General features: G+C 41.7%; 1 protein-coding gene across 2 annotated transcripts; it reads left to right on the top strand.

The window, feature by feature from the left end:
• Positions 1–1,854: 1,854 nt before the first annotated feature.
• abraa (actin binding Rho activating protein a) lies at positions 1,855–10,116 on the top strand. 2 transcript variants are annotated; one of them, XM_050039421.1, is made up of 3 exons: positions 1,855–2,874; positions 7,906–8,019; positions 8,059–10,116. In XM_050039421.1, the coding sequence occupies exons 1-3, from the start codon at positions 2,236–2,238 to the stop codon at positions 8,380–8,382; spliced, it is 1,077 nt and encodes a 358-aa protein (XP_049895378.1). In that variant the 5' UTR covers positions 1,855–2,235; the 3' UTR covers positions 8,383–10,116. The 2 variants fall into 2 exon arrangements, with proteins under 2 accessions (XP_049895378.1, XP_049895377.1); XM_050039420.1 differs by having other exon boundaries at positions 7,906–10,116.
• The last annotated feature ends 3,034 nt before the right edge of the window (positions 10,117–13,150 follow it).

Here is a 13,150-nt window from a genome sequence, read left to right as displayed (position 1 = left end):
CTGTCCTCTGTCCTAAACCTCTCCCACTAGACAACTATGGGCATATGCACATGCTTAATACAGTTGCCCAGTGTTTCCCATACACTGATTCATTTAAATTTTGTTTCATGGTAGAGTTGAAGAGTTGAGGAGAGAGATAGCTAGCAACCCCTCGGTCTTTTCGCCTCACTTCCTGCCGCTGAGGCCTGCTTCTCCCCAAGGAAAGCAGGCAGCAGCTCTGGAGACAAACCTTTGGTGGACACGTGTTGTGGCTCAAATTCAGCCAGCGCAAACCCCCCAGCATTGGGTGTCACAGCGTGCTGATGGCCAGACAGAAGCTCCGGGTCTAACCTGTGTAACAGCAGCAACAGAAAGTTTGCTGGTCTGGCAGGGCTGTCCGGTTCCCTGGAGCTGGGGTTAGTGCTGGCTGGATTCTGGTTGCTGTGGCCGTGGACCTGGGTTCCGTCTCTGGAGCTGCTGCCCACTCTCCACCTGGTGAGATGGTCTGTAGCAGCGGGGAGGCAAAGGACACACTATAGCCCTTTTTAAATAGGAATTGTGCAAATTTGCAGGAAAGCCCAATCAGTCTTCTTTCAGCATTGGCAGTATAAAAGCAAAATCGGGGAGTGCAGCAAAATGCCGCCTACCTACTTTTGTTTATACAGAATGTGCCTTTTTCGGGGCAACATAAACATGAACTTGAATCAGCAACCATGAGCCTTTCTCTACACCTCTGAAAGGCCTGGCAGATATCGACATGTCTTTTATTTTGTTTGAATCAGGCTTTTACCGAAGGGACGTGCACATGCATCAGAATTTGTAGAATAGCCAACAGAAATGCCCTCTCTCTGAATTGACTTGTGATTGGCCAAACTCTTCTGTCACGGGCTAGATTTTTTAAAGTCTGAAGACAGAGCCAAGAGGAGGTGCAGAGGTCTAGTTTTCTCTAAGACCACTTGAATTACAATATGCTCAAAGGCTATCGTGGAATATTTGCTCAATGACACTAAAAACTACCCACCCCAGCATTAAACAAAAACTGATTTTGTAATTATGGATGATGCACAAAGAATGAGTTGGCTCTTCACATACAAAACACCGCAATGCCAGTTTAATATACAATCTAATATCCATAAATCAAGCAACAAAAGTGACAAATAAAAACAGTTACAACCGTCATAAATAACATCAGACGATGGCTCAGAACCAGTGAGTAAGTCCCATTTAAAGCCAATATGGAGTCACTTCAATTAAATCACACAGTGTATGAGTCATCATCCTGAATTTCACTCTTACATATTCACAAATAAACACGGAGACTGAAATAGTTCCAGCTACACATGCACAGACATGCAGACAAGCGCACACTTCAGATGCTTCTTATGTGACCCACAATTTAAGAATTCACACTTATCCATTGAGGTGATCAAAGCGTAACTCATCATGCCATAAAAAAATGTTGTGCATTTGAATGGAAACATCCATAAATATACATGATGAACACATACACACATACACACACACTGGTCGCCTGCGTATAGCAGGCTGAGTCACAGCGAAGGCCTGTTTGTGTTTCAGTGTATTTGTGTCTGAGAACAGAAAACCTCCGAGTCGCTAAAAACACTGGGCACCTGTTCCCTGGATCCCACTGGGAGAAATTCCACTCCTCAGTCACTGTGTGTGTCTGTGTGTGTGTGTTTGTTTATTTGTGTGTGTGTGTGTGTGTGTGTGTGTGTGCGCGCTCATGAACCTGTGTCACCAACAAGAATGTTGACACTGGACTTTCCTGTCTCACGTGGACGCCATGCCACATCACTTCCTTTACAACCCGTCCCTATTTAAAGGCCGGTGTGGAGCCAGAGGGGCTTCAGCAGGGGATTAAAGTCAATGTCCTCGCACTCTTCACACCAGCGGCTCACCCACTGACCGACTGATGAGCTGGAAGGCTCCGGATGTGTCTGTGAAGATCCACACCTGATATAACACCTGAGCCAAACGGATTTTTTCCACTATCATCTGAAAAGTGTGACTTAGGGAGTGAGGAGTTTCTAAGATTCGAGTCAGAGTTTGGAACTAACAGCAGCTGGAGATTTGTTCAGACAAAAGTGATTTAGATTTACGTCAGCTTCCAGAGCACTTCTGAGAGACTGAACTGAGAACTGCCAAACAGAGTAGACTTTTAAAGCATTAGAAAAAAAGCATTAGACAAGAAAAACACCAATTTCTGAAGAGCGGCCCTTTTGGTATTGCATCACCATGACTAGCAGTGGAACCACCGCCGTTACACCACAGGAGCCTAAGCCTTTCAAACGGGCGGTACGGAAGATAAAATGCGCCGCCATGGTGGCAAACTTGGCCAAGAGCTGGCAGGGCTGGGCCAATGAACACTCCAGCCAGCAGGAAGCCATCCCGAGCGGCTGGATGCCTTCATCTGTTGAAGAGGCAGACAATAGAGACCGCCACCATGAGGTTAAACTTACCATCACCCCGCGTGTAATCGCTGCTGATGCCGCTAACATGAGTGGGAGTAAGATCCGGACCAGTTCTGTTATCAAAACCGTCCAGCCAAAGCGCAGCGAGTGCAGCAGCAGCGATTTGGTCAACGCCATTCGAGGCAGGATGGAGTCAGGTCCCGAGGAGAGCAAGCCGTTCTTGGGTAAGGAGTCGCCGACACGGCGGCGCCAGATGAGGGCGTTACAGAGCGGAGGAGGAGGAGGAGGAGGACTCATCCAAGACAAGAAGCTTTTGCTCCAAGAGAAGAAACATGGGTCGCGGAGCAGCAGTGTTGATACAGAGGACAGCGGGCTGGGAGAGGAGGCCAGCCTCAGCGACAACAGCGAATCAAAACCTGAGCAGGACGACATCCAGCCCAAGAAACACACCACCAGGCCCAAGGTAGAGTAGTTAATCACATAGATTAGAAATGAATGAACAAATGTTTACACATGGTGAGATTAAGTTATCAACATTATTTCAATTTAGGTTAAATTTAAGGCTCATTATTTTTATACTTGTCACCTTTGCAGACCTTAAGCCTCATTTATCATATTGTTTTTGGTTTTATTATCTCTGCGCTCTGATCCACCCAGTTTCCAGCAATAGGACACAGAAGTTTTCAGTATAAAGACCACATACAAACCAAAGTACGTGCCCAGTACGAAACTGACACAATTTGTGAACATAGCGGAGAATATATTCACTTAAACCAAGCAAGAGTTTAAAAGGAGAGTGCATGTTGGACAAACATCTTCCAGGTTGCCAGAAAGTGGTAGTTTGGATCTTTTGAAGTGGGTTTGTATGAGGCACTTATCCATAGTTGGTGCATACCATACCGTAGATGTCAGTCTACGTGCCCCCAGTTTAGAGAAATAGGCTGGAGTCTGCTCCTGCTGTGGAGGGGTCAGCATCTAAAAAAAGTCCCACCCAAAGTGTACGCTATATTGAGGGTATTATCACCACTTTATCTTTCCATCAGACAGCCCGTTCCAACAGGGATGTCATTAAGTCTAGTTCCTCATCGATGCGAAACATTTTTTTTCTCCTTTTGTCATTAGCCGCAATTTCCCGCAAAACATCACATTAAAATGCTGTAATTTTCATCACAATTTTTGACAAAATTGGCCACAAATTCAACAGTTTTTGCCGCGAGATCCTGGAGGGACTGTAAAGTGGTGAAAATATTCTAAATATAGCGTAAACTTAAACTTTTTTTTAAGTGGCTAGAATACATTTTTTTCGCTGACCACTCAAAGCAGTACGTTAGCCTCCATGTTGGTATTCCTGCCTGCTTCTTCAAAATAGAGGCATACCGACTTAAGCCCAGTTCAGACCAAAGATTCGTGATGAGACGAGTTGAAACAGGGAACTACTTGCAAGGCACCGTTCTGCAGGGTTCTAAAAACCTGCCAGTTCACACCAATGCAACTAGATGAGATGGTGTATCATCTCTATGCAACAACTGTACTTCTGTTCTGATTTCCACCTTTTCAGACTTATTTTGTGGCTGAATGTAATTTGTAGCTTCTTAAAATATGAATGAGGATAGTGATAGTGAGATACTGGCTACAGCTGCATTTGTAGTAGTGATGAAACGGCGAAAAACAGACACAAAAGGAGCATCAGATGGGGGCTGCTAAGGGGAACTTTTGTAATTTGTCCGTTCAAAATACATAAAGACAAAACGAAAGAACAGTGATGGCAGAAAAAGCCAAACATTTAAATATTTCTGGCTGACACTGGAACTCGTTATTTTGTGAGAGAATTGGTCCTTTGCAGATTTTAGTGTTGTTGTGACAGGACCTAATATGAGCATCTTTGAGTTGTATAATTGCCCTTTAATGATTTCTCCAAGCATGAGACATTGAATTCTACACAAGCTTTAACCAGATATTTATGAGCGTCTGCTGTTTGCTTTCTTCACAACTGCTATGTCCCTGAGTCAAACACACAGTAGAGGACAAGTACCCTAAATTAGAGCGTGAATGTTCCCACACGGGTCACACAGCATGAATAAACAAGTTAAAGCAGAGGTCCCTTTGATGTTACCTGAAGAAATCCAACTCCCTCATGGACACCAAACAGCGTTAACAGTTGCATAACTCCAATACAAAAATCTCTCCTATAAAAGGCAAAGGAGCCAGCCGGAGGCCCCCCAGGACACGTCGAGGGGGACGCCAGAAAGCAAGGCCAACTCATAAAAACACAAGCTAGACGCAATGGAATATATGTAAATAAATATAGTCATGCTCTGCAACGTGTTCTCCAACCTGACCTTCAGGTGGAACAGCCTCGGAGGGGAAAATGAGGTGAAGGGACACATGCGAGGGAGGTAACGTGAGAGGCAGACACTGCGACAGGAATAATTTAGAGATAAATAAGAAACCTTCAACAGATATTTTATTTATTAATTATATTGCTTTATATTTGGATTAGTTTGCAATCTTTATGTCATGTAAATTCTGTCTGAATTAAACTGGTTTGATAAATGTTTAATGGTAACATGAAAGCTGAGAGGAGGGTTTAATGGTGGAGCAGATTTCTTGGCAATCTGACCATCAGCCTTTAAGATATACTGGTCACAGGCAAACAAACTACAGCTCTGGTTCATTCTCTGACACTCCCTAGAAAAGCATGTCACAAGAATATCTGTCTCTTTAGCTGCAAGATGCTCTATTTTCCTAACCAGCTACTACTACTCCATTGTTGAGTGCTGGGCAGGTAGCATTCAGTGGGTGTTCGTCTCTAAAAATGGTGCTGCCTGCTGCCTCTGGACATGAGGTTGATGAGAGCGCTGAGACCGAACCAAAGTAAAGGTGCATAAAATGAACTAAAACACATTAAAAAGCTTTGAGTGGAACAGCAAAGTCGGGTATGTTAGGCCCCGTGTCCACAAAGCGTTTCTCAGCTGAAAACACCAGACACTTCTCAGGAAACACCCAGCTGGAAGTATTTGAGAGCACTGGTCGGGACGGCATTAGTTACTGTAGCAGTAATCCCCGAATGAGCAGCGCTGCTAGCTAGCTCCCAAAAGACTGGGTTGGTCTGTAGTGCAGAAATCTGAGGAGTAGTAAAGTTAACCCATAGAGAAACATACATGACCGGTCAAAAAGAATTCTCTGCAGTTAATCTTTGACATTTCAAACTTAAATGTATGTATGTATTGCTTTTCCACCACTGATCACATCCGAGCCCACGTTGTTTGACTGACAGCTGATCTCTAGAAACTCCACAGCAACGCTGAGATCCAAAAATAGAGGCAAATGTAGAAAAGAAAAAAGTGATCAGGATCATCATCGCTTTAAGAGTTCACGGAGTTTTGTAGAGGGGTCATGACATGTCCTCACTTTTCACAGAGCAAATACCAAGGAGATACAGTGACACTGATCTGAAGGCCTGGCAAGCTGAGGAAAATACTGAGAGAGGAGGAAGGAGGAGTAGTGGGGGAACAGAGGGAAGCTGGGGTGGGAGAAGAGATGAAAAGGAAGGGTCAGAACATTTTGATGAATGAGTGCATGAAGACACAAGAAAGGAGGAGAGTACGAGAGAGGAGATAAAAACAAAATGAGAGAGGGAGGGAAACAGAGATGAGAGGGAGGGTTTGTATAAGTTTAATTTTGTTGGTAATATCAAAGCTGTTCACAAAAACAAAATGTATGTGATCATATAAAGTTGCAAAGATGCAAGAAAGGGACTGAAGAGTGCATCAGTTTCCTGGAAGTTTTTAAATTCTTTAACCGGATCCTCAGGGTTGTAAAACATAATGTTTATGCATGCTGGTTTTTATGAGCGTACGTACAGTGTTTCCATGAGTCTATAACTCTGGGTGCAGGGCAAAGGCCAAGATGGGGATCAATTACACAGCCTAGAGGGGAGTGTATTTAAAGACTGAGAGTCATTAATCAACATTAACATAAAAGTGGAGGGGTGGGGCAGAATTTTTAGCGGGACTGAAACACGAGAGACAGCAGGGGTTATGGGAAATGTTCCAAGGAAAACCAGAGGAGGAAAACCAGAGATCCATTAACTGGTAACTAACTAGTTAATTTTTAAAGAAAAAAAAAACCCAAAATGACATGAAATAAAACAGGAGTTTACTCTTTCAGTCCAGCACTCCATTGATTTAATGAGCTTTAGCGCTGCTTTTCAAAGCGCTTATGATATAAATGTCTTGCCTTTTTTTCTGTTAGCTTTGCTGACAGACAGCGGCTAGTTGTGTTAACATGCAAAAAACACAGTGCTCACTGACCACCCTCTATACACGTTAGCTAGCTTTGGCTGCTCTGCACTGGGCACCATGTGGGTCAGGTGGAAGCTAGCTAGCGGCGATTACTGCTGGTAATCGACCCATGATGATGCCCCCTTTAGCATCCAGATGGTGAACTGAGCACCACCCAGGTAGGGCTGTACCCAAATATTTGGATGTTCCAATATTCGTTTCTATGGGTAGGTATTCGTTATGAAAATTTGGTATTCAATATTCGTTTTTTTATTTACTTTTTTTTGTTTTTTAACATATTTTTTTGGTGCTAAATGTAGTCTTTATGTTGTTGGTAAATGTAGGTTATCAATAAAAATCAAAACTTTTAAATTTCATTGTTATAAATGTGAAAACATAGTATCGCTTACCAACGGAGCTTGTGCACACGGCACGCTTGAGCGCATCCGTCTGAGGCTGTGGATCAATGCCAAGTTTTACCACCTTATCACTATTCCCTCTAACTTGCAGCTGTTTTTTCGTTATCTTTTGAATTTAATATGAATTATGGAACCGTTTTTGTCAGCGTTTGTTTCCCCCGTTTTGTACAATAAATTATTGTTTAAAGTTTCAACAAGTTTCTTTGGGAGTGCGTGACACAAGTGTGTTTTCAAAACGACCGCGGACTGTCACCTGCTCAATGCATCAGTACCTTCGGATGCCATGACAGTAATAGCCAATAATGTCAAAATATCATTTATAGACCGATTTGACAGATGATCAGTGCTGCCCGACCCGCAGGTCCATTTGCGGGTCTCGCGGGTTACTGGACGACCCGCGCATCACTACTGCCTTGTTAACAGGGTTGGAAATTAGCACCAGCAAATGGCTGCTGGATTAGCTTCACTCATCAGCCAAAAAAAAAAACAATGCTAATGTATTGAGTCCATGGTAGATTTTGGAATTCACTTGCCACAATGAAAGGTGGACAAAAAGTTCATTTCTAACCCTGCTTGTAAATTCGTTCTCTTCACACTTAAGCTACAGAGTGCAATTTACAACTGTTTTCACAGGCATAACAGTGCTAACTATGACTGATGTGCAAAAAACTGGGATGCAACTTTAATGAAGAATCTAATTTAGATCATTTAACTTTGCTCAGTGTTCAAATGAAAGCGATCGGACGCTCTTTAAACTCTAATGTTAACCTGACCACCATCTTTTATCTCCAGATTAAGATCGCCACTACGGGTGACATCAAAAACCGCTGGCAGCAGTGGTCCAAGCAGCACATGGAGGGCCAGAAGCTCAACCCCTTCAGCGACGAGTTCGACCACGACTATGCCCTCAACCCCTTCAGCGACGAGTTCGACCACGACTATGCCATGGCCCAGCGCCTCCGCAAGGGCGACACCGGCTACGGTCGACCCAAAGACGGCTCCAAGACGGCAGAGAGGGGCGACAGGGCCCACAAACACATCCACAGGGAGATGGAGGAGATGGTGTGGATTATCAGAGAAATGGGTATCAAGGATAAAGAGGGAAGGACCGTCATTACCTTCGGCCGGCTCTTTGACCGCTACGTGAAGATCTCGGACAAGGTGGTGGGCATCGTGCTGCGCTGCCGTAAACACAAGATGCTGGACTTTGAAGGGGAGATGCTGTGGAAGGGACAGGATGATGACGTCATCATTACGTTGAGGGACTGAGGACAGACATGTCTTATGAACATTCACACATGCAAACACACCCTCTGTACACGTCAGCTCATATAATGTTAACCACAATCCTGCATCATGCACACAAGACAAATACAGGAAGACAAAATAATGCAGTATGATTATAATGTTCAGATTATATATGAGATAACACACACACACACACACACACACAGCCTCAGGGATACACACACTAGACGGAAACTTAAGTTTTATCAGTCATCAGTCGTCATATTTAAATTTAATATACATAAACTATTAAAAGGCATGTGAGTGTACATGTGGAGGCTTCACACGCTCACACTCGCAGACACACACTCACACCAGACTCATTAGTTCTTCTCATATACCTGACAGGTCATCCGGTGAAAGGAAGCTATCTTTAGCATGATAACCATGCTCGCCTTGCTAACTATGCTGCTACATGCTGATGCTGGAGGCCTCAAGCATCCACCACAATGCCAGTCATGCTGGAGCGCTTCACTCAGACCAGTGCTGAAGACACTTGGATTTCATCTGATAATCTGTCAAAAAAAATTTAAGATAATTTTGTTGACCGAAGTGTACAAGGGCATGACATTGACCATAACGCAGAACATTCAGGACTTTGGGGTGTTTCAGAGAATTATGGAGGACATAAAATCACTGTAGTATCAAAAAATAAATGCGTAAATGTATTTATCAATTAAAAAATAAAAGCATAAATAAAAAAAATAAATGCTAAAATTAATAAATAAATATATGGAAATAGATAAATAAAAAAATATAAATAGATAAAAAAAAAAAACAACCTACATTTATTAATTTCTGTGTTTCTGTGTCTATGAGGTAGGAGGCCCTAACCATTGCATTTATTTCTTTATTTATGCTTTGATTTATTTCCAAATTTATTGCACCATTAATTATTATTTTATTTATTTGTTTGTTTCTGTATTTATTTATACATTTATTTATTGATTGATTGATACTTGATTGCTGCCAGAGCTTGAAGTAAATGGCTGAGTAGCAGTTTAAGCTAACATCTAAATTAATGAAAGAACAACAGAGAGGAAAATATATTGGTATGATACTATTCGCATTTTGTGTGGGCTTTAATGTACAACATTTAGGCTACCATTTTTTTTAATTTTTTTTTTAAATCACATTTTATTAAAATACTTTAGAGGAGATAACAGGACCACACTTAATATCTATGAACTGTTCTCTAGCCAAAAAATAGATGATGTACCTTTTAGCTCTTGATTTTCAGAAACACCACATAGAGTCGAGTGGTAAGACCTGGTGCTGATATTTTGTCTGTATAGGAACCCTGTAAAAACAAGAACCTTGAGCTCAGCAATAGAAATCTTAACGGTCATTTGATGTTTGAAAAAAGTCTGTCTGTTTTAACATACATGACTGTGATGTATAATAAAATGTATTTTACCTCATTTTAACATTTAGGACATTTACTGTTTGAATCGTGTTAAATGAAAGTAAGACGTGTTTCAGATTTCTTCTTTCAAAGTGAAAGCCTGTGAGTCTTCTTACAGAAGGACAATTTTACTACAAAGACTGCAGCGTGACGCATGACTGTAAATATACGTATAAATGTGTCACCCGTGAAATTTTGTCATTTTTGCTGTGAGTGTTAATATGGAAGTCAATAAAGACTGAAATTTAAATGCTGATATCCTACATTAAACAGGGTACTGTGGAATATTGAGCTGCTAATAAAATGCTGCAGGTCCCTGGTGGCAGCACGAGCAGCCAGACATAAATAATATAGAACATTCGTCTTGACTTCAGTGTCTGTTACTCAACGGGAAGTTTAACATGTTCTCTACAGCTCAACACATGAACAACCACACCACTACTCCTGGAAAGGGTCTGTATCTGCACCTAAAATAAGTTCATGTATACCAGGGTCTACAGGTCAACAGGTATCAGACACTTCTCATGTTTTTTACGACCTTTTCAAGATAGTTTTTAACCAAATTTAAGTCTGATTTTTGGACCAATCATATTTTTCTTATTCAAGCATTGCAGGTAAACACAAGTTAAGCATATGTGGCCGTGTGCAGACGTAGGTTTTACGTAGGAAGATGGTTAATTGAGTCAGGTTAATCGATATTTTGGCATCGGTTAAGTACATGTATGAAGTAAAAAGACAGTTTAGGTTCAGTGGTAAGTTTAAAGATTTGTAACACAAGAAAAGTGGAGTTTGGCCAAAAAGAGCTTGACTCATTTTTACAAAAAGAAATAAAAGATAGATAAATGAAGCTCAGCGCAGGTTCAACAGGAATTCTCTCCCTATCCCATCTCCCATCGCCTCCTCCAGCTGATTATGAGTGTTCCCTCTCCTACAGTAGTTACCCAATCAAACTTTGCCATGATCTCCTTCAGTCATTCATGTTGCTGGTACCAAACTTTAAATCTGTTCTCCTCTGTGCTCCTGTCAGCTGTCATCTTAGGTGGAATCGCCATGCTCTCCTCCACCTCATTAATGTCCAGTCACCTTATCCAGAGCCCAGGACAAGCTCATCAAAGTCCACTTCTCTTTACATCCACATCCTCAGCTCATCTCATCACCACCATTAAAAAAAGGGTTACCATTGGAAATCGCTGGTTTCGGTTCGATGCCAGAAGTCGCGCATACAATTCATGCAAGGGATCATGAGCTAGGCGTAAGGTGAACAGAAGTAATAGGCTCGTTCACGATGAGCCAGGCCTGCGCAGATTCGATCACCAGTGATCAGCGCACAATGCATGCCGGTTAGTTCTGTGTCCGACTTCATCCCAACTTGCTCTGATATATTATAAAACTGGACAGCGATAAAATCGCAAGAGCAAGGTGGCCGCAGTTTTTAGAGCCAGGCGCTGCAGTTGCTCTCCACAGACTGCACCGCCTGGCTCTCACCTGATCTAACAGCTGATTGGTTTAGATGTCGACTCAACAAGATGACGTTTTAGATAAACTTTTCATTTTTGTTGGATTTCAGATATTTAAATTTTGTCTGATTTGAAGGTTCATTCTGTGAACACAAAACATGTTGTGTGACTGATGGTGAAGGTTAGTCATCAGAGACAAAATACACTCATCATAAACTATACAGAGTCTACTGTGTATTAATATTGGACTGTTTTAATTATTGAAGTAGCCTGTTTAGTATCACAGAGACGTGTAGTCAGTGGGATGTGAGGATTATTAAAATAACATCTGTACAGATGTGAAGCCCTGATTATATCTGACTGATCTGTAATAAAAGATGTTGTCTTGTATAAAATATGAACCTTATAGTCAGACACAATTTATTTAGCCTGTGTAGTTGAGGGGACAGGTCAAAATGAGATGAAGCTGTTTTACAGGAGAGTTCATATCAAATAGAGGTTGAAACATGAACATAAACTACAGATCGCCTGTAAAGGATTTTAATAAATTAATCTATCATAACTAAAACAACTGGAGACTGAAAACAAACTGATATATGGGTCTGATAACATTTTAATAAACCGACTCACAGTGTTTCTGTGACTTCCTGTACAGACTGTAGGCTGCCGGAAACTGTCTGACTTGATCGCAGCTTGTTGTCAGCGCCTCCTGCTGCAGCCGTCTGCCCTCCTCTCTAGCGAGCCTACTGTGTACAAGTTCGTCGCCATTTAAGCTAACAGGCTAACGTTAGCGCTCTGCTAACACCGCTATGGGCTACACTGTTGATTTTACTCACAAACACCGCGTTTATAAGCACATACAAGCTAAGGCTTCATTTTTAAAACATTAAACTAACATCATTATGATTCATTTAAATAACATTCAGTGAGTTAATAGGCCGAACTAACCTGATAAAGACGAGAGAAGCTTGTTGAAGTTAGCAGCCTGTCCTGAAGGTGTTCCCAGAGTGATGAGCGCGCACTGCCCCCTGCTGGTCTGGACAGGCTCCAACACCAATAGGCTAAAGCTAAACTAAGCTAGCTAAGCTAAATTAAATTAAGCTATAATAAGATAATGTGACAACTTTTACTTCACAGAGAACACTGCCAAACTTCTAAATCACAATGGGAACATGCAGCTGGGGTTATTAAGTGTCATAATAATAATAATGCATAAAATGCAACACAAAGTGCTGAACACAAAGGACAATCAAAACATCAGTGATAGAGGAAAAAAAGATGATAAAAACGTGTGATTAAAAAAATAAAAATAAAAGTATAATTCAGTTAAAACTGCAGGCTAAGACAAGATAAAACAACCATCAGTTAAAAATGCATTTTAGGAGAAAGCAATGTTAAAAAGATGTGTCTTAAGATTAGGTTTTAAAGTTTCAACAGATTAATAGACCCTAAAAGCACTTGCACATGACCAGCGTTAAAAATCTCTTGATGCTGGCTATGCCATTGTTTTCCTGTGGAAGCTGGCGTTAACACTGATGTCGGGGTACTTTTCAACTTCGGCGCGCGTTGTGGGCTTCACCGGCATTTTGACGCAAAGCCGGAAGTTCAATTTTGTTGAACTTCGACCCTGTTTGACGCTGACCTTTCCATGTTGAGCCAATGATTTTACAGAAAAATGCAGGCGGGGGGCAAGGCCATTTAGTGATCTAAAAATCAATAAAATAATTCAAAAATGAATGGTTGGTACAGATTTTTGTCAGAACATGCTGAATTCTGTGTGAGCTGTAGCTTACCAATCACATTGTTAGACACACCAGGCAGAAGAGCATTACAATAGTCCAGTCGCCCGGAAATATAAGCATGTGTCAACTTTTCTGTATCTGCTTGC

This window comes from Epinephelus moara, chromosome 24, assembly GCF_006386435.1.
Source record: "Epinephelus moara isolate mb chromosome 24, YSFRI_EMoa_1.0, whole genome shotgun sequence".
Taxonomy (NCBI): domain Eukaryota; kingdom Metazoa; phylum Chordata; class Actinopteri; order Perciformes; family Serranidae; genus Epinephelus; species Epinephelus moara.
This window is presented reverse-complemented; position numbering and strand designations above follow the sequence as displayed.